The 22,687-nt window shown below is 36.7% G+C and overlaps 1 protein-coding gene across 3 annotated transcripts in view; it reads left to right on the plus strand.

Moving 5' to 3' along the window:
- Positions 1-22,687, plus strand: part of ETV1 (ETS variant transcription factor 1) — a 97,462-nt gene that overhangs the window by 49,127 nt on the left and 25,648 nt on the right. For all 3 annotated transcript variants that reach the window (XM_054505272.2, XM_054505273.2, XM_054505271.2), the window contains 3 exons: positions 2,252-2,381; positions 5,197-5,385; positions 9,606-9,853. In XM_054505272.2, coding sequence (XP_054361247.1) covers positions 2,252-2,381; positions 5,197-5,385; positions 9,606-9,853 — 567 coding nt within the window. The remainder of the gene's footprint in view (positions 1-2,251; positions 2,382-5,196; positions 5,386-9,605; positions 9,854-22,687) is intronic.

Raw genomic sequence — 22,687 nt, forward strand, 5'->3', positions numbered from 1 at the left:
TGTTAAGAAAGCAACACATGGGGCGCCTGGGTGGCTCAGTCGTTAAGCGTCTGCCTTCGGCTCAGGTCATGGTCCCAGGGTCCTGGGATCGAGCCCCGCATCGGGCTCCCTGCTCAGCAGGAAGCCTGCTTCTCCCTCTCCCGCTCCCCCTGCTTGTGTTCCTGCTCTCGCTATGTCTCTCTCTGTTAAATGAATAAAATCTTTAAAAAAAAAAAAAAGAAAGCAACACCTGTATGGTCAGTGATTTCATCATACAATATTTGTTATTCTAAGACGCAGCACACACACACATGCATACACGGGCAGAGAATTTTCTTACACTACTTTAAATCCTTTGTGGATTTTTTCACATTTTAAAAAGTTTTTATTGTGCAGTTTGGGACTTAGTTAAAAGGAAAGAGAATAATGTAATGAACTCCCACCTACCCATCAATCAGCTTTTAACATTTACCAATATTTTTCTAATTTGATTTCTCTCTCATACATCATTTTTCCTAGACTATTTTAAAGAAAATCCCAGACATCTTATTATTTTATGTAAATACTTTATGAATCTCTAACTTTAAATCTTTTCTGTGTGTGTAATTGCCATTCCATATTCACATCCAACAAAATGAACAATAATTTCTTCAATATCTAATATCTAGTTCATATTTAGATGTCTTATTTGTCACCAAGTTGCCTTTTTATAGCTGTTGTTTTTTCAAATTAGAATCCTAACATGTCCTCATGTTCTTAAATCTCTTCTGTCTCAGTGGTTAATAAATTATAACTTTCTGACTTGGTAAAGTTAAAGAGCATGAGTACCCTTGACATATGAAAACACATGTAATTTCTCCTTTGTTTCTGTTCCTCTACTCTCTACTTTAAGTAGGTATGTTAAACTCACAGTATATCAAGAAAATATTTTGAAATAGACCACCCAGTGGAATTAGTTTATCACTATCAAGTTCTTCTTAGACAACTAATTTAGGTGAAATTTGTTTATTTCTTTGGTAAATGTATATTCTGCAGTGTTTCAGATGGCTCTTGAGTACCATAGAACATTTCTGTCAAAATTATATGCATATCCAAACAAATAGCATATATTTGCCTATAGCTTGGTAGCTCTTGAAATCAAATTACTATGTTAAATTATATATGACGTTCGAACTAGTACAAGTTTATAATGCTGTCCTGTCACAATCAAGATTGAATGGCATCATAAATCATGAAGTTTCTCTTGTCATATCTTCCTTTATAGAGAACAGTATTTTGTGTTTTAATTCCAGTTCTTATAGGAGTTAGAATAAATCTCCAGAATGTGTGTTCTTCTTGTGTTTATCCCTTGATTAGTCATATTTGTGCATATCGTACATGAAAATAAAATCCATTCTCATGTGTACTTCCCTTTTTCTTTTTACTAATTTTCCATTTATACTAAAACTTCTAATAAGATCTCTAATAGGAAAAAGAATAAAAACATACATAGCGTTATTTATTTATTGGTTTTAAAGCTGATTCTTCCCAAACATACATATTTCCTCTAGCCTTCATATTTTATATGATGTTTGTATTATATTAAGCATTAATGAATATAAGTATAACCATTAAGTTGCATGAAAAAGGATAAAACATCATTTGATATAGAAAAATTGTCATTTGACAAATAATTTTCACATATTTCTCACATTTTATCTCATAACACTGGTAAGTAGATAGGCAGGTACTTTTACCTTTATTTTATAGATGAGCATTGGCCTCAAAGATTTTGAGTTTTTTGCCCAAATGATCATCAGTTACAACTGGACCTGCATTTGGATTTTCTTTCTTATAGTCCAGTTGTCATTCCATGAAACCATTACTCTTCATGGGCTTGAGATATTTTCCTTTCAGTAATGCTGAAAATTGTGTTCCAGTCCTCACTTAATTCTTGGATAATCAGTTGAGGCTTTTCGTCTTTAATCACTGGAAATTTTTTGGAAATGTTTTCAAAACTTTCTGAAAATTGAGCTTCTAGTATTATTAATAGCAGCTGAGCAAATTATAAGCAATTCACTTTAAGTAATGGGAGTTCAAGCATGCATTTGTTAAGCAGTGAAAGCAGAAAATACAAGGATTCTCTAGAATCTTTTCTTCCATGAAATTCATTAAATGTGATTTTTCTTTGTCAGTATGAAATGTTAGTGGCATTTTAACCAAGAGAAGTTGAACCGACTTAATTCCTAACAACATTTCATTTGTGTGGATATTTTGTTTGTTTGTTTTCTAGTGGCTTTTCATGGCCTACCACTGAAAATCAAGAAGGAACCCCACAGTCCATGTTCAGAACTCGGCTCTGCCTGCAGTCAGGAGCAGCCCTTTAAATTCAGCTATGGAGAGAAGTGCCTGTATAATGTCAGGTAAAGCCATCAGGTGTATAGCGAGGGTGGTGGTTCTTACTAAAACAAAAAATCCGGAACAATATCAATTCTCAAGTTCTATTTTATCTGAGTTACATCTTCAGCACACAACAGGCTAATTAGCTAATGTGTTTAGCCGAACTCTGAAGAACCATACACCATCCGATCAAACACTTTTAGAATCATTTTAAAGCATTAATTTTCATCCAAATTGTTAGTTGCTTTTCTACTGTAGTGATGCATCCTGTGTTTGAAAAGAGGGTCTTACTTGGCATGAACAGCTATTGAAGGTTCTCATTAGAATGGATGCATTATGCACTTTAGATAGAGTCTGTAGAAAAAAATGAAACATTTGGCAGGTCTGAGCAGTACATTAGTTATCTGACAGGCTTTGCGGATGATCTATAAGATGCGTTCATGGAGAATTGCAATAAAGTTAGAATTTTATAAGGCTTAGTACAGGCTATTATCTATTAAAAAGCCAGTTGTTCCTTTTGATGATAATAAAGGGTGGAGCAGTAAAATTACTTTGTTCATTCGTTAGAAGATTTGATAACATATATGTTCATTAAAAACCCTTCACAGTAAATTGCATTCTGTTACTTTTCATATTGGCCTCTAATTGCATGAGGAGAAGTTGGCTCTGTATATTGAGTATCATTATTCTCAATTACAGTAGAAACTTAGTCCTTAAAAGGAGCCATTTGGAAACTTATAAAAACGATTACAAATATTTGCAGTTTTAGAAGTTAACATAGATTCAAGTTCATATACATTATGATCCAAAAGAATGTTCTGTATTCTATTTACAGCATGTAATGTTATGTCCAAGATATCTAAGATTTAAGAAACTTAGATTTGTGCAATCTCATGGCAGCTGACCAGTGTTGTGATATTTTATTGCTATTTGTTCTTGCAAGCTTGTCTTTTATATCTGCTTTTCTATGAGGATCACCAGAGCCTGAAATTATGAGCCAGCTCACTTGAAACTGCAAAGCTTTTATTTAAAAAGATCTCTTGTAGAAGCCATTAAAGCACACTGAGTTCAGTTAAAGTCATAATGATCAATCTGAGTTTTATTTATAGTGTTTTTAAATTTTGCATTTTCTCTTTAAGAGTACTGAATATTCACAGAATAATTATTTAACATACTGAAAAATTTCAAGTTAATGAACCAGATAGATAAATAATTGTCATTGCATCTCAGCATTGATCAGAAGTGTGACTATGAAATTGCTCCTGCTTTGTATGACCTGTCTGACATTCATAAATTAATAGTAGACAAATCACCTGAATATTTTGAGGTCCTTCTTGGGGACGAATAATTTCCACAGTCTAGTACTTATATTTCTATATGAACAATATAACTCAATACAGTATTTCATGGAGAAAAAAAAAAAAAGTAGTGTCCTAGGGCAGAAGATAGATTATTTTTTTCTTTTTACATGGGAATAAGACAGGCAAACTATTTTGTAGAAGAAGGGGTTTCTCATTCAAAAATATTGGTAAAGGAAAGAGGTAGAACCAAACATAATATGAGTTCTGTTGACTTTGCTTTAAAGCCAACAGTTGACTTCTCTACACTTCTGTGAAGTATTTTTGCGCTTGGATGTAATTCTGTGGTATAGATGTAGCAACTGAATAAATTATTTCAGAAGTTAATCCAAAAAGAATGTTTCTTTTTTAAAAAGGAAAAACTATGTATTGATAATCACTTTTTATTTTAAAAGATGTATTATTTTAACCTAGAAATACCTTTCTTATTCAGAAATTTAAGTAAAATTTATTCTTAGTAAAATATTTTTTAGATGATAAAAATTAGTTAAATCATATTCCCAAGAGGAAATGCAACAAAGGAAAGCAACTTAAATCCGTAGTGTATATAAAAACAAGCTTACTCATTTTATTCCTTGGTAATTCTGTTTAAAAGTTAGACTATGACAATAGGATTTTCTTTTTAAGAACCTCATTTTGAACCTATTATTTTTTTTTAAAGATTTTATTTATTTGACAGAGAGAGACACAGTGAGAGAGGGAACACAAGCAGGAGGAGTGGGAGAGGGAGAAGCAGACTCCCCGCTGAGCAGGGAGCCCGATGCGGGGCTGGATCCCAGGCATGACCTGAGCTGAAGGCAGACGCTTAACGACTGAGCCACCCAGGCGCCCTTGTACCTATTCTTATACTCCAAGAAAGTTTAACTATGTCAGAGACATTTTAATTTGCCTCATTACTCTTTATTATCCCATGTGAGGAAGTTAATGCCAGGCATCATTTATTTTATATTAAAAAATGAAAATAAGGCGAAAGGATTGCCTTCTTAAAATTTTTATCATAAATAAAGGCAAGCCAGGAAGGGTCTCCATCTTATGAAATTGAGGTTAGTGTCTTGTTCTAAAATCTTACATAATATGGAACAATGATAGTATCAGAAATATTTAATGATTCAGAAAAGATCTATCCAACTTGCTCAAGGAAACATATCAAGAATAGATACATCAATAATTATTTCCATAGTTCCAGTGCTCTCATAGACAGTGATTTTTCCGTATACTAAGTTGTTTGTGTAGGTATTAAAACACGTGTTTTATATTTATGCTAATACCGAGTTATGTATTAATTATCCTATTTTCTGTGTAAGTGGTGGGTGATTCTGCAGATTACATGTTTTAGGATTATAAAAAAACAATACTTATAAAATTCTCACTTCCTTATGACTTGAGCCTAGAATATTTTTTGCTTTTCTTGGGTTGGAAGAAAAATTGTTTAATCGTTCCAAAGAAACAGATGTTCTCTTCTCTTTTGTTCCTTGGGTAGTGCCTATGATCAGAAGCCACAAGTGGGAATGAGGCCCTCCAACCCCCCAACACCGTCCAGCACCCCAGTATCCCCACTACATCATGCATCTCCAAACTCCACTCACACTCCGAAGCCTGACCGCACCTTCCCAGCTCACCTCCCTCCTTCGCAGCCCATACAAGACAGCAGCTACCCCATGGACCACAGGTAAACTGCAAGTACTATATATTTTTTAATGTTTTTAGCATCTTGGAAGAAATTTCCATTACTAATTCCTAAGACCTATGGTAGATTTAAGGTGAGCGTATTAATTTTGCACATCTTTGCAAAATATTTTTAGAAAGAGCTTGCCCTATCTATACTTATAAATAATTTGTGGAGAAGGTCATTTATAAACATTCCTTTTATAAACATTTAAATTGGTTGCTAAAGTGGAAAATTAATCTATATACCGACATTTGAACATTTCCCTTTCGCTTTGCCTGAATTAAATTGCCTCACTTAAACTTTAAATCAGATCATCCCATTTTTATGAGCATATGTGTGTACTTGTTCTATAAAGTTAGGAGACTAATTTTAGTAGGTGGCTTATGGAATTAGGTTCTTTACCTTAGATTGAATGGTTTAGCTGTACATAGTTTTGCAGAATAGAACTTATTTGATTAAAACCATTTTCCATCCTTTCCAAGTGATGAATATTTAATGGCAGTAGATGCATGACCCTGGACACTGAGAATATAAAGTTAAGAGTTTGAGACTGAATTATTATTCCTTAGAAAGAAGGAAGGCAAGAGCCAGAACATGGAGCTAGGGAGTATGCTGTGGTGGATAATTCTGGACTCCTAGAGATGAATTCATATCTAAATAAAATATTGGAGTACCTTTAGCACTTTTAATAATACAGCTTAAAACACAGGTTGATTGTATTCAGCATCCTTCCTTTCCTTTCTGCCTTGTAATTATATGGAGCCAATGGTGTGCTGGGAAGGGTTTAACAGCGGGATTGATGGGAGAAAAGCCCAAAGACGTCATCTGTGGCATTTGATACGTCTGTGATGTAAATATTCCGACTCGGAGCTATCATTCTGACAGCTCCAGAGGTGGAGTCAGAAAGAGATGTGTAGTAGCAACACAGCTTTATTTAGTATTTCTACCATACAGATAAAATGGACGTAAGCTCTGGAACATAATCAGTAGTAACACGTAGTAAAATAATTTGCAAGGGATGAGTTTTGAGTACCTATCGCCTTTGTTTTTAATATAATATTTAGAAAGTTATAAATTGACGTCATTTAATTCTTAATAATCCTGTGTTTAACAATTGGCTCGCCATATTTCTGAAAATATAACAATAAGCCAGTGCAAACTGGCTCTGACACACCATTATAAAAATAACTCAGCCGAAGGAATCCTCTGGATCAGCAGAGGAAACCAGAAGATGTGTCACTGGCAACTTTCTGAAAATACGGGAGGACTCAGATCTGCTTTTTATAGGTTACTTAATGTGACTCAATCTCAAATTCAGCTAACTCTCTTTTGGTATGATGGGTAAGATTAAAGCAGTCTTTACAATGTGCAACTAAGCTGTATCTTTGCCACCTTTGTTTCCATCACTGAGTCCTTTTGTGCTTTGGTTATGAAATGCCTCCTATGATCTTTCCCTTCTCACTCCGTAGACTGGAGACCTTGTCAGAGCATGACGGTATGTGCATCTGTGTAAACAGTTTTGTAAATACCGATGAAAGAAATCTTATTGCAGGGTGGGCCATTAAACAGATGCACATTGTGCAGGACTGAAAGGGAGGAAGAGTACAAACAAGAAAAGCAAGTCCTCCTTTGTCCACTTGCGGTGACTTCCCCAAGTCCCCCTTTCGTGAGGCTCTCCCACTCGCAAGCTTGTGTCGTCGCCATTTGTGTGGAGCAGTTCGGGAAGGTGACTGCTGAACAAGCAGAATGCCTGGGTTTCGGTGACCTAACGTGAGAGGCTTTAGCCAAATCCATTTTAGTTTCTCTACTTGAAGTCAAATATTTGAGACTGAGAACAGCCGGCCCGGAACTAGAAGAGGGAAGCTCGGGGTCTTTTCCCACTGCCCCCCACTGAGTTGTGAGGACAGTACCAGCTGGCCAATCCCAGGAAAATCTCGGAAGCCGTATGTTTCTGAGGAGGATTTCTTGGAGGGTTCTAGCCAACCAATGACAGTCCCTCCCTTATAAATGGCAAAATTTGCTCCGGGAACAGATCCTTTCTCCAAATAGCCCCCTCCATCCTGGGCACCCCACCTCACTCTGGGAATGCTTTATGGCCAACTGGGCTGCACCCTGCTTCCTTTCCTCAGGCTCATTCTGTTCCTTGGGCCAGCCCTTTGGCACTTGTCCCTGAACCCACTGTGCAGGAGCCCTGTCTCTCTTTCTCAGTGTTTCCCACCACTTATACACTGTTTTTCTGTATCCAAGAAGCATCAGCGTGCTCTCCTTACGCATTAACTCTCTTCCAGAAGCCACTTGAGTCACTTTACCTTTATCATTGCCCAAGGCCTCCTAAGAATGGCACGAGACACTTGTAGCTTCCTATGAAGGCTGCATGTTGAATAGATATGTGGTCCTCAGGAGGTACCAATGAGAATCGGGTCAACTCGTAAAAACAAATGGTTTGATTGCTTACAAAGCTTTTAGTCTAAGTATTATTAACTTCCTTTTAAGGCTTTCACAAGTGAGCTGGTTTCTTATTTTAACTTCAAGTTACAATTTTCTGATTCACTCCTTGACAGTTCTTAATGATAATTTCTGTTTCTTTTTTTGGCTAATGAAATAAGCAAGAGAAGGGAAATGAATGCAGTGCCAGTCAGCGTGTTTGGCAATATCGGAGTTTCTAAGTTTATTTACTGCAGGTGTAGGTGGAACTTCAGTGCTTTCTATGGCAGTCAGTAAACTTAGAGTTAAATCACGGCGGGATAGAGAGGGAGTGTTTGTGGAAATGTTAAAGTGATTTGCTTTGCCGTTCTTTAGCTTTTACCTTATTTTCATTTACCAACCGTTACCAAAATTAAATGTTAACTTTCCAAATTAAAGTCTCAGGAATGCTTTTAGTGTTGGCGGGGGGGGGGGGGGGGGGGGGGCGGGAGCTGGTCGGTTAATAGGTTTATATTTGCTCATAGAAATGTGGGGTAGGTTATTTTTAAGCACTCTTGGGGCATTTTAGAGTACTTTTGACTCTTTAATTAATCCACATCTTTGTGGTGGGTCAATGATATTATAGATGAGAAACACAGAACGAACGATTATGTGATTAGCCAATCATTACACAGCATAACCGAGAAGGAAGGAAGAGAGGGACTTGCTGTCAGCCTTCTCCTGAGGCCTCAGAACTTCTCATGACCCCACAGCACAACCTGTCCCAAATCTACTCCACTCATACATCTTCTTTCCATCTGTATATTTGATGCTCATTTGTATCAATTTGATATTTTGTTTGAAGCTATCGGAAGCTGATGTGTCCTGTACTGCAGTTTGACGGTAGAGAGGTGGTCTTTTAAAAACCAGCCTGGGTTTTAGTCTCTGTAATATTTTCCTGTTTTATTTCTCACCAGAATACAATGTTATTTACAACATTGTTGAAGATTTAAGAGTCCTGTCCATTTGAGAGGAGGGTCATTCCTCTCTTGCTTCCTCAGTAACTGATGGTAAGGGAAGGAAAACCAGTTAAGTAGGTTACCTGGTTGATTTTTTGGTGTTTTTTGATTAATTTGGTAACAATTAAGAGACAGGGGATGTACTTTGGAATCAGATTCTGTTTTTCCTGGTTTGTTTTTTCTTGTCTATAATTACTTGAGACTCTCTTAATTTGAAAATTTGGTAAATAATCCTATGTGTTTAGAATTGGGCATTTTAGCTTGTTAGGGGGTGTGTTTTCACAAAATAATACACTGCTCTCCTATCCCTACTCAAAGCACACCTTTAACTCACTGTGGTGTACCAAAATGGTGCTGCAAGGGACAGTTTATCAAAGAACACAAGTCCTATTGTGATTAAAAAACAGGGTGCTACTGACCCAGGAAGGAGAAATCCAGTCCTTGTTAAAGATTTGCTCTTCAGGGGCTCCTGGGTGGCTCAGTCGGTTAAGCGTCTGCCTTCAGCTCAGGTCATGATCCCAGGGTCCTGGGATCGAGCCCGCATTGGGCTCCCTGCTCAGTGGGGAGTCTGCTCCTCCCTCTGCCCGTACCCCCAGTTCATTTTCTCTCTCCACCCCCACCTCCAGCAAAAATTAAAAAATAAATAAATAAATAATCTTAAAAAAAAAAAAAAAAAGATTTGCCCTTCAGGTCAGTTGGTATCATGCTCATTAACAAAACAGTTGAAAATTGTAGCCGTATTTTAAGGAGTATTCCTTGTTAACTTTTTTACTTAAAACATGCTCTCCTGTTTCCCAGATTTCGCCGCCAGCTTTCTGAACCCTGTAATTCTTTTCCTCCTCTGCCGACAATGCCAAGGGAAGGCCGTCCTATGTACCAACGGCAGATGTCTGAGCCAAACATCCCCTTCCCACCTCAAGGCTTTAAGCAGGAGTACCACGACCCAGTGTACGAACACAACACCATGGTTGGCGGGGCGGCCAGCCAAAGCTTCCCTCCTCCTCTGATGATTAAACAGGAACCCAGAGACTTTGCATATGATTCAGGTAGGCCTGGGCTTTAAGTTACATTTAAAACATCTTTTCACTTGTTGGTCACTTTGATTAATGTTTGCATCGCATGGGGTAACTCATGACCATTTGGTGTGGAATCTTTCTGATTTTATCCCTTCTTTGAATCTTTCTGTGTGAAGCTGGACCGTCAAACCACTTTGGCTTGAGCTGATGGTTGAAGTAGTATCTAGAAATGAAACCAGTCCAAAAAAAAGTGTAATTTGTAAAATTAGGCACACTCTCTGTCCAAGAGCGTAACATTGTAATTCTTTTCTTGATTTTGGGCTTTTTTTTCCATTTTGCTACTGCAGCATTATTTAATAACAATGCTTCCAGAAAGTAATATTCTTTTGTATTGGCTCATTTAGTGCTTAAAACTGTTTGTTTTTCCCTTTATTAATGGCAAGATTCCACTGGTCCAAAAGTAAGATTCTTACTTATTAGAAGAAGAAGAGCAAAAATACAACATCTGAGTTTCAAAATGGTTTATTTGTAGAGCTTAGCTTTGGTCTCACTGAGCCAGAAAGACCCCGCCACCCCCAGAGAAGTATATCAAGATCGAGAAAAAAGGAGGTCTTCTGAAAGTAAGGAAATGTAAATTGGTTATGAGTATTATCACCAACTTTGCCAACATGTGACCTTGAGACTTTAGAAGAATTATGCAACTCATCTCACTTTCCCCCCATTACAATCTCAAAATCAGGATGTCTGCTTTTCAGATATCTCAGGAATTTTGAAAGAAAGTATGAAATCAAAGCTAATGCTTATAAGAAGAGTACAGTGTTCCTACAAAACATTATTAACATTATTGTAACTGGTGAATAGATGGTTGTGGACTTGGAAATACTTGAAAACAATGTAATTTCCTCTTGTTTAGATGCAACATTATGGTTGTTCTTTGAGAAGGGACTGTTGCTTCTCTAGGAATAACTGCTGAATTTTTCTATCAGTTCTAGTTGAGGAAAGAAAATTATCTCGAATTTGACTTTTTAACTTGCATAAAATTACCTGCTTTATTATAAACTGCTCTTGAAGCTCAGCAAGGGGGAGTCCTACAACTCAGAGTCTCCCTTTGGCCACGCTTCTTCCTTGGGCAAGAGGTTCAAAGGATTGTCAGAGGACTTGCCTACTCAGAGGTCAGACCTCCACCTTTGGAAAGGGCACCAGCTACCAAGGACCCATGAATTCCCTGCCTCACTGGCCCTAAGTCCACTTCCAGAGCCTGAGCAGTTTCATCCCAGGCTCAGTTTTCTGAAGGCAGAGCACATTGCTCCTGTGTACACACCGAGGTCCAAGGAAGTGGCCACCGGGTAGCTGTTTGTAGCTGGATGAGGATGGAGCTTGCATGTGCCCCTTTGCCTGCGTATGAGGCCCCCATGGCATGTGGCGCAATGTGGGGTTATGGGGAAAGGAAAAGAAGCAGAAAGCAGGGTAAGCTGGGGTCTGAAGACTAGAAGCTGGTTCCCTACCATCCTATTCCAGGGCTAATCTTAGAGATTTCCTCAAATTCTAAATTTGATGTAGCCTTCCATTTGTTGTGAATGGTATATTTTCAAGGCATGGGAGGAGAAAACATATTTATTTATCTGTTTGTTGGTTGGTTTACAATGAAAAAAATTTAAACATACGGCATGAGGGCCTTTATTTGAATGCTTGCCTCCCATGCTCTGTAATTTGGAGACTAAGTGTACCTGAAATGTACTGTAGTTTCGTGTTTAGAACTTCGTATATTTGTCCATAGTTTCTGTCCATAATTAAGAATCCTATTATCTAATAATTTTATAGATGGGATTCATTTTTCTCTATAAATTTCAAATCCTTTTAACTGATCGTCTCTTCCCCCCTCAAACCATATTTGCTGCACGGTTTTTTGAAGTCACCATGATTTCAAGAAACTTTGCATAGAAAATACATATAAAATAACCCAAATAATTTGTTCAAAAGGACTTACAAGGCATAACATTTAGAGAGTATCTATGTGTTCTAGAAATGTTTTTATGTGTATAATTTAGCAAGATTGATAATGAAACCATTTTCTTGATTCTGTAATTAGCTCCATATAGATCTCTTTTCCTCATATTTATGTAACATGTAAAATTATGTATAACATGGTGTTGAGCGTATGTACCTTTTCTTGAGAAGATGCATTATTGGTGGGCCATACATAATATGAACTTCAGAGTCAGTCACTGTCCGACCCTCAAAAGCACAGATGTAGCCTAAAAAGCATAGTCCATGGCTTAGCTCAGGCTGCTCTAATAAACTACCATCGACTGGGAAGCTTAAACAACACACATTTATTTCTCACAGTTCTGCAGGCTGGGAAGTCCCAAGGTCAAGGTGCCGGCAGATCTCATTCCTGGGAAGGACCCTCTTCCTGCCTTGCAGATGGCCACTTTCTCACTGTGTCCCTTATGTGACAGAGAGTAAGCGAGCTCTGATCCTTCTTCCTCTTCTTATAAAGGCACCAATTCCATCATGGGGGGTCCCACCCTCCTGACTTAATCTAGCCCTTATTACCTCTCAGGGGCCCCATCTCCAAATACGATCACACCGGGCATTAGGGCATCTACAGTGAATTGTGGGGGACATAACCATTCTGTCTGTAACTGTCCAGTATCCTATTTTAAAGGGATATAGGGCATGTCTTCTGTTAAGTGTACCATAATACCTTGCACGTGACTTGTAGGATAGTTGTTTAACATTTGGGAAGCTATTAATTTAGATTCCTTTCTTCCCTCTAAATTCTATTGCGGATTGCTAAAGAAGTTGTATGGCACCTTTGAATTCTAATTTCAGTATTGCCAATAGGATACAGTTCTGTTTTGTTTGAATAGTTAAGTCGTAAAGCTGTGTCTTCTGGTTGTGGTCTAAAAAAAACTTCAGTAACAGTGTGTAACCAGGGCCTGTGAAAAATTAATATGCAAGTATCAAAATGTATTTCCTTGGCCACTAAGTTGCTGCAGTTGAGTTGGCTGACGTGTCTGCATATGTCATACATTCATACATTGCAATCAACAAGGATGATCTCCAAATATTTTGTTTTGTGGTCATTAGTTCTTTCATCCTTGCTAGAGCACATTAAATAATCTTTTTAGGGAATCTAATGTATTTATTGCTGGATCATTGATTTCTTGGTTCACTTACTGAGGTTGAGCAAATGGGACATTAGAAAATAGTTTATGTGATTTAAAAACAATGCAAAAACGTTTCATAGTTTACTTAGCATCTGTGATCCAAAGGTTTTCCTTTCAGAAGGCCTCTAGAACTCTTTATTGCTTAATTCAATATAACATAAATGTTGTGAAAATAAAAGAAGCTTTGTAAGTGAAAAGGCAGCATGATTATGCTCTAATAAAGCCTGACATTAATTATGACATGGGAAATGGAAGGTCTATTAGTTATAATTATAATTACAGGAATGCAATTTCAACTGCCGAGTGTTCAAGCTAAAAAAATGCAAAATATTATGTTAGTAGAGTAGAAATTATTATTCAGGAGAAGAGAAGAAAACCTGTATCAGAGGACACTTGGAGAAGATAAAAAAAAATGTATTTAGGGACAGTTTGGTGACCTAGTAGAGTGTGATCACGATTATATTAGGATATTGAGTTCTAAATAATCACATCTGTTATTATTGTTTTCTTTCTCATCTTCTCTAGCCTAATAGTACTGCACAAAGCAGTACACAGGTTTTTTTGTTAGTTGGTTCGTTTCTCCTGAATCCAACATGATTTTCTCTTTCTTGCCCTAATGGCCAAGTGACTACATTAATTGAATGTGCATTGAGTGCTTCGTGGGAGTTCCTTATGCAGTGCCCCACTTTCATAGAATCATAATTATTTTCCCATTTTCATGTTTGCATATGAGGTTTTGCAGATTCACAATGCCCAAGGAGGCAAATATTTTATATATTCAGAGCAACATATTTCACTGGAGTTGTTAGTTGATTCTTTCTTTTTCTTTCTTTCTTTCTTTTCTTTCTTTCTTTCTTTCTTTCTTTCTTTCTTTCTTTCTTTCTTTCTTTCTTTTCTTTTCTTTTCTTTTCTTTTCTTTTCTCTTCTTTCCTTCCTTCCTTCCTTCCTTCCTTCCTTCCTTCCTTCCTTCCTTCCTTCCTTCCTTCCTTCCTTCCTTTTTGATAGTTTACATGGTAGCATTTTTAGGGGGGTGGTGGGAAGATTAAACTAAAGTTTGATTCAAGAAAATATCAGCACACAATGTTCATACACTGTAATCAGGTCATTTCACCCTGGAAATTATGTTAGAGAATAGAAGGCACAATGAATGTTTGAGTGAGAGAGAAATGTTACAAATATAGAGTAATTGAAAGAATAAGTTATAGCTATCCATTAGAGAAATATTAGGCAGCCATTTGAAGTCAGGTTTTAAAAAATATATACTAAAAAAAATAATGAGGGGCACCTGGCTGGCTCAGTCGTAGAGCTTGTGACTCTTGATCTCAGGGTTGTGAGTTTGAGCCCCATGTTGGGTATAGAGATTACTTAAAAATAAAATCTTTAAAAAAATTTAATGAAATCTGAGTAAAAAAGAATATTACATATGTAATGTATGACTCATTCAAAATAAGACCCAGTACAGACATACTGTGGCTCTATATGGGTGATGATATTCTAAGCAATTTCTATTTTGTCTGTAAAGTGCTTTGCATTTTAACCATGCTTAGGTACTGCTTTTCTAATCAGACAGAATAAGTATTATATTTCAAAATATCAACCCATTTGGAGTTGCAGAAGTGTCCAGATTAATCACATCAGTCCTTTAAGTGAAAAGAGTGCTAAGTAAAGGATGATATTATAGTCTCACATGATGCAAAGCTAACTGACTTGCTATTAGTTTGTGTCCAGTAGTGCCTTAGAGGTGGGAGCAGAATTATTATGCTACTTGGTGGGTTTCTAGTTCATCCCTGCGTGGTGTTTGCAATCCACAATTAGTGCTTTGTTCCTTTGCATTTTGGGATACATAAAAAATCTCAACCTAAGAGTTGATTGGAGGGGTAGTACATTAATAAGATGCTTTTAGCTCTCAGGGCCTCTTCTATTACTCTCCTTAGTTTAAAAGATGCCTCCCAGCCAAGAGTGGAGCAGTTTAATCTAAGAGCTGGGGATGGAGAGGGGGAAAGGAGAACTTTCAAGGGCAGGAAGAGAGTTGCTGAAATCAGAAAATGGCAGACAAGGTTTGAGCTTCAGGAGAGGAACAAGTAGAAGGAGGGGGTAGTGGAGAAAGCTGACATCATGTGTCTCCTGAAGAAAATGTTTTATATATATGTATTTTATTATGTTCAGTTAGCCACTGTATAGTACATCATTAGTTTTTGGTATAGTGTTCAATGATTCATTAGTTGTGTTATATTTTTTAATGGTGTTTTGTAGGGCCACTCTGTGGTACTGATGAGGCCTTCCTTCAGTTTGGAGGCAAATAACACACATATGGTAGCAAATGTTGTGAATGCTAATTTTAAATTGGGAAATTGACACAAAGAGTTGTTTCACAGAATTAGAAAATTTTAAACTCCTGAAAGTTCTTGGATATTATCTAGTTCACATTCCTTCCCCACACCTCAGTCGTACAGATAAAATGCCTGAGGCTCATTCCTATTAACTTATCTCCAGGTACACAGATATTTTGTAAAACGGTCAAAACTGGAACCAAAATTTTCTTAGTTTAGTACACTGTTCACCACCGTCTTTCTACATAGTTGTCCAAAATAAAGTACTTTACTCCACCATTTCTTACCTATGTTATTGATCCTATACTCTAATTTTTGGACTCAGTTTCTCTGTGGTTTGTCAAAACTCTACCTGATTCAGAGCAATGGAAGTATCTGCACTGAGACCTAATGTGTGCTTTTCCTTTACATTAGATGGTCCCCAAATTTTATTCTAATTATTAGGTGCTCACTGTTGTAAGAGAGGAAAATATGGGACCTCCAGTGACATTTAGGATTAAAATGCATTCTGTTTCTTTTTAAAAAAATATAAACATTGTCAATAGTTGAGATTGTCAAAGAAGTGACTTTCCATAATAGGTCTTCTGGAAAAGGCTTAGTAATAATTAGAAGGAAAAATTAGCTAATTAACAGATCTTCTAACTCTAAAATGCTTGGATTATATATGAACTTTGAGTTTATCTGAGCCTTCTTATTGGGTATCACCCATCTTTGTTAAAATTTTTGGTAGCTCAGGGCGCCTGGCTTGCTCAGTCAGTGGAGCATTAAACTCTTGATCACGGGGCTATAGGTTCCAGCCCCATGTTGGGTGTAGAGATACTTAAAAATAAAATCTTGGGGCACCTGGGTGGCTCAGTCGTTAAGCGTCTGCCTTCGGCTCAGGTCATGATCCCAGGGTCCTGAGATGGAGCCCCACATCGGGCTCCCTGCTCAGCAGGAAGCCTGCTTCTCCCTCTCCCACTCCCCCTGCTGTGTTCCCTCTCTCGCTGTGTCTCCTTCTGTCAAATAAATAAATAAATAATCTTTAAAAAAAAATAAAAATAAATAAAATCTTTAAAAAAATTTTTTTTGATAGCTCTCAAAGGCTTAGAATTTAACTTGAGGAGTCATTTTCAAACTTTTATCAGTTGAATCCATTTTTCGCCAGAAAGCTTATGAGCGACTGCATTATATAAAAGAGACACAAGGAAAGCTTACATCTGGAAGAATATGGTAGGACTTTTACATCCTCCATTTTTAAATCCATTCTTCATCCAGGCAACCTTCCCAAGTTCCCCCATATCCTTCTTTGTCACCTTAGGCCTTTAGTAAAAGCCAATAGACAAGCCTTCATAAATTTAAAGAAAGATTTTCTGTCTTCAGCATGTGAAAAAATTATATATAGGTAGAGAAATGATGAAATAAACACTGAAAACATATTTACCTCATGTTAAGTATGTGAAAACTAAGAATATGTTCAACTCTCAGCTGTCAGAGCTGACAAATATATCTGGTCCTCATATAGGCCCAAGCTGGCACTTTAGACATAGAGAGTTAAATATAAATCCTCTTGGGTTTCTAAAATGGCAAGGGAGGAAGATTTTTCCATTGTCACTCTTCTTCTGTGTTTTTGCTGTGTTGGTGGCTACTCATCTTAGTCAAATCATAGGAAAAGTAGTCAAGTAATTTTTATTTATTTATTTATTTATTTATTTATTTATTTATTTATTTATTTATTTATTAAAGATTTTATTTATTTATTTGATAGAGAGAGAGGGCATGAGAAGGGGGGAGGGTCAGAGGGAGAAGCAGGCTCCCCGATGAGCAGGGAGCCAGACGTGGGACTCGATCCCTGGACTCCAGGATCATGACCTGAGCCAAAGGCAGTCGCTTAACCAACTGAGCCACCCAGGCACCTTGGTCAAGTAATTTTTAATGCTGGTTCTATTAAGCCTTGCTTGGGGTTCCCCTTCCAAAGTTTATAATAAGGTTTTAAAGTGAAAGTTACAGGTTGGAATCAGTGGATGACAGAGCAAGATGAACATAATTATTTTCTGCTGCCACATAGAAATATAAATAAATAGTGTTTTGGAGAAGATTCTTCAGGGCCTCCATCGATTGATTCAACTGACACAAAATTTCAAAAAAGTGAAAACAAGGGAACAAAATTCAGAATACCACAATTACGTAGTAGTTTAGCTTAAACTATTACCAGAATGAGTGTTACTACTACTACTAGAGTAGTATCTCAGAAATTTTGTCATCAGCATTTATTATTTTTAAATGATTTTTATTATTTATTTACAAGAGGAGATATATATTTTAGAGAAACTGACCTCATGCATATTTTCTAATAAGTTTTCTTACATCTTTTCTGAACAATTGAGTTACACATAAGTAAACAACCAAACATATTGTTCAAGAAACACAAGGAATGTAGTGATTACAAAAGGAAACTGTTGAAAAATGCTAATTAAAGTCAGATGGAACAGAGGGAGTAAGAGCTTCTGATACTTATTTTAAACACCCAGGCTTGCTATAAACCAGCAACCTTCCTCATCTCCAAAATGGAAGGTCCTACAGCCAATAATGGTAATTTTAAAATTTCTAAATATGAAATATTACATTTGAAAATATTCAGCTTAATTTCATCATTTATTTACATATCGTTGAACCATCTCAAGTAGAAGAAAAAAATTTTAAAGCCTTGAATAAAGAGTGAACTGTATGTTCACTCGTCAGTGGTCTTGCCTCTGTTCCATATTTTCTCTGGCTGGGAGATTATAGAATTCTTTATTATCTCCCCGCCTGGCTCTGTCAGGTATTTCAATTTTGAATTCTAAAATATGTTGGTGACTTTATTCTCTTCTCTTTTATTTATCAGATATTAGAAATTGGAAGGTACATATTAAATTGTCATGACGCCACAGTAGATAATTCTTCACAGGTTTAAAACCAAAGACTAGGCATCTTTTACGTTTCTCCTCATTCCTTCTTCAACAGGCACGGTAAAAATTTCGTGAGAAATTGTTTGGAGATGTATACAGAGATTGTTGACTGCAACTGTTTTCCCGTATGGCTTTAGGCCCCTGGAAGAGAGAAGTGGTTTCTTCCCTCTGGAGTCGAGGACCAAGTTACAGATGGCTGATAAAACCTATTATGTGCTTAACAGTGTTTGGTATACGATTGACTCTTCACAAATCATTCCCATAATTGCTCATAAATAGCTTTTTTCCTTCTAAAAACTCCAGATATTTTTAGGCATTATCATCTTTAGCAATTTCCAGTGCAGTGATGATTATGGTTTCATGAACTTTGGCTTTTTGTACCTGATATTTAGCACTACCAAAGGCCAAGCCTTGGCCCTATTCCATTAGTGAGCATCATTTGCTTATGGCTACATTTTCTCCTAAAACATGGCAGCTCATTCTTTTTTTCCATCCTAACTTTAAAACTGTTACTTCAAAAAATTCAGCTGGAGAGTCACTTGGGAATTTAAAGGAATGAGCTATTGATCCTTCAGAAGATGTTAACATTCTGTTTCTCTAACATCCAAAGATAATTTTCTTCTACTCAGCCAGTGATCTGTGGACTAGTGGATCACTTAATCTCTGATTTTGAGGTGCTTCACTTGTGAAAAGTGACGGTGATATCTTCCTAATTGATTTTGTTATTACAATAGAGGTCAGGGATTGGCCTCACAACCTGACTTTGCTTTTTATTGCCCCGCGTGCCTCGTATGGGTTTTCCTCATTTCTCCGAGTTAAAATAGCAAATCTCCCCAAACAGTACTCTGGTCCACTCTATCGCTTTTTCTAAGAAATACTTAAATATGCTCTAAATCTACAGTTACAGTAAGTGGCACTGGCTAGTGATTTGATTTGAGAATTGAGACTATGGTCTGGATTTACTCTTTATGCATTAACACAGGTCAAATGGACAGGGACTGCATTTTAAGTCAGTAATGGAAGGCTGAAGGCTGTCTTAAACCAATCATATCAGTTTTACCCATGACTGATTGATCCCTGGGGGCAGAGCCCTGGAAGCATTTGTCTTACATGAATGGACTCTATAGAGCCTGGAGTTTCATTCATAAAATGGAGACTGAAAGGAAACACACACGCGCGCACACACACACACATGCACACACTCTTACTCTCTGGAATGTCCATTTATACAGAGCTGAAGGGTGTAGTGTTCCATCAGCTGCTGCTTTTGCCAGTTGACTGGGAGTAATGATTAATGCTCATTGGTTCTGCCTGCATGTAACCCAACACTATTTATGGCCTTGCAGTGTTCCTAATGTATAGTGAATGAGAAGACAACATTCTCAAATCAGAAACATAAACAGGAACTGGTGGGTCTGAATTCCATTCAAATATGTCATTTCAGCCACACAGTGTTTGTCTAACTTGGATTTACAGGCAGGAAAGGGGGAAGGGAGGTATAATCTGCTTGTGACTTGTACTAACATCAAAAAAGGGAATTAAAAGGGGGAGGGGAGAGGACTTTTATCCTGTGGGATTTTTAGTTTCTTTTTAAAGAAAACCATCAGGATGTTTAGGCCAGAACTGCTTATTGCAAGTGGACGAAATGATCATACAACTGTTTTTATATGTGCAATTAAGATTTGAAATTAAATGAAACAGTTTAAGGATGCATATTTGGATCTGTGTATGTGTGTGTGTGTGTGCACATGCATACGTGTGTTTCATGAATGTGAACGAGAGGAAAGATAAATATTATTTATTTTTTAAGAAGTACTTGAATATAGATTTTTAAGTATAGAATGTGGTTACAGAGTTTTTTTTCACTTACAGGATTTATATACTTAAGTGAGTTACTATTTAATAGTTTAGAGGAAAAGGAATACTTTTTATTTCCATAAAATATTTTTACCTAACACATGACTAACTTAATTGAAACCTTTTCAAGGAATTTTTATCACATTAAATAGATGTGTGTGTGTGAGAGAATTTTTAGTTAATTGTTTCAAATACCGTCTGGAAAATTTTACAAGGAGTGATATTCAAAGATAGATGTGAAAAGCAACCAAAACAAAACTGAGAGAATGGCAAGCACGTGTCATTGTGATTTACTTACCATTTTACCATTTTCTTAAATTTAGAGAAGAGTCTTGGAATACTCCATCCTGGTGACCCTTTGTTTCAGTGTGTGGGCCTCCATTGTGCACTGCTTTACCCGCCTGTATTTGTTATTCTTAGCAATAGAAAACAAAACCACCCACTTTGTATGACACTGGAAATATTACACTGAATTCTGAGCCCGATTACTGTTTCCTCTCTTTGTCGTAGCAGACATGTTTTGTTACACCTTTTGTCCTTCATCTCCTCATTTATAAGAAGGGGCATATAATTCCTCTACCTTTCTGTTTTTGTAAGGATTAGATAGGATTATGTGTGTAAAGTTACTCATATCTATAGTAGTAGGGGTCCACGCAAGAGTAAGGGATTTCTGTTGGTATGATTTTTATCTTGACTCCTAGAGATTTCCTGAAAGACTGCTAGTCCTTGAATAAGATGCCATTATTATTTCTAATGCTTGCAAATACCGTTTGGGGGGCTAGAGGATAAGACAAAGTGAGAGAGATACTCTTCGGTGAAGAGAGTCCTATTGTGTAAGACCAACAAGTTATTGTACTATTCTGTCTGCGATGGAGTGAAGCCATCCTACAGAACTCCATACTAGTATATTCATGTTCAAAGCAATTAGAATAGATATCTGAATATTGCAGTGATCCAAGGAGAGATGAAAGGGAGAGGATAAAGCAATTCATGATGTGTTTGCTTCACATCATGTAGATTCCAGAAGGGGAATGATTCAGTATTGAAACTCAACATTAAAACGTTCCCCTCTTCAGAATTCTCTTGTGGCCCTGTTTTAGCAGCTAATGGCATCTATTCTTGTATTTTCTTTTAAACTTTTGTAAACTGTCGGAGTACAATAATATCTAATAAACAGTCAAGGTTACAGTTGTACTTATATTTCCTATCGCTTCAATTTTATTTTTGACTCTAACTTAATAAAACTTCACAGGCTTGTAAAACTTGTAGAATTGTCAGCCTACTAGATCATATAAGCTAAATCTGAATCTGGTCATTATTTGTGTAGAATACTGTTTCCCCCCAAAACCCACATGCTTACAAGAGAAGTCTGTGGTCTCAGCAATACTATTCTATACTGTTACTTCATGTTACATAGCTTTTATGTTTTAAAAGTACCTGAATGCAGATAACATTACTTTTTTTTTTTTTTTGATATCTTGCAAACACTACACCATAAAGACTAACGTGGTGCTCTTTCTGTCCTCAAAGTCTATCAACAATAGAGTCTGCATCTCTGAGCTGTGGTGGAAGAGAATATCTCTGCAGATTTTACATTATTTATATTCACAGTTTACTAAAAATCCTAATGAAAAAGATCCCATCTAAGTGTGAATGAGGTCATACTAACTTCATCATTCTCTTAAGATTTCAGCCAAGTCCAACTTCTTTGCTTTTTTTTATATGAGGTTCAGTGACTAAGATGTTATTACATCCATGTGGAGCTTTTGTGACTGATGACAAACAGGTCTTACAAAGCTTCATTTTTGTGCCATCCCACTGGCCTTCTTCTTTCTCAAGTGAATTCAGACATACTTATCCTGGGCCTTATTTTTAGAGTTAATTACTTTTAGATTTGTTCGCTCATAGAGAGATCCCATGGATGTAAACAAAAATTCCTTCCCCTTAGCATCCTTTTCAGAAAACTTTATAAAATATAATTTTCTCGATTAGCCACGTGAAATCCCTTTATGTGGCAAGTGGAAACGCATAGTAAAATGATGCTACACTAGGCTGTATGTGGATGCATTTGCATTTAACTACATCTTCACAAAGCTCATGTTATTTATGCACTCTGGAAAAGCTTTGGATTTTAAACACTGTGCCAGGAAATGGGAAGAAACAAACAAAACAGTAAAACGTGAAGTTTAAGACGGATAAAACTTTGGCAAGATATGTCATAAAGCTCCTCTTTATTTTTTTATCTTTTTTTTTTTTTTAAACAAATAATGTATTAAAAGCTCCTCTTTCTTGAATGAGAATTGTGTCATTAGTTCTTGGTACAACTCAATATTTCTTAAGATAATAGATACGTGTCTTTGAAAAACTTGTTTAAACTCCTCTGTGTGCATTGAATTACACACACATGCACACATATTTTCCACAAAGTGTCTGATAATTTCAGATGTATGTCTACACACATATTTTAGCCCTGGACATTTAATGTGCCAAGTTTTCCACCATCATCAATGTATGACACACAAGTTTAGGTAGACGTGATTTTGTCCCCATTACCTCCTCAAGGAGTTGGTCAAGTGT

Source organism: Mirounga angustirostris, unplaced genomic scaffold (genome assembly GCF_029215605.1).
Source record: "Mirounga angustirostris isolate CCGP_5_RB_7025 unplaced genomic scaffold, mMirAng1.0.hap1 SCAF_12, whole genome shotgun sequence".
NCBI classification, from domain to species: domain Eukaryota; kingdom Metazoa; phylum Chordata; class Mammalia; order Carnivora; family Phocidae; genus Mirounga; species Mirounga angustirostris.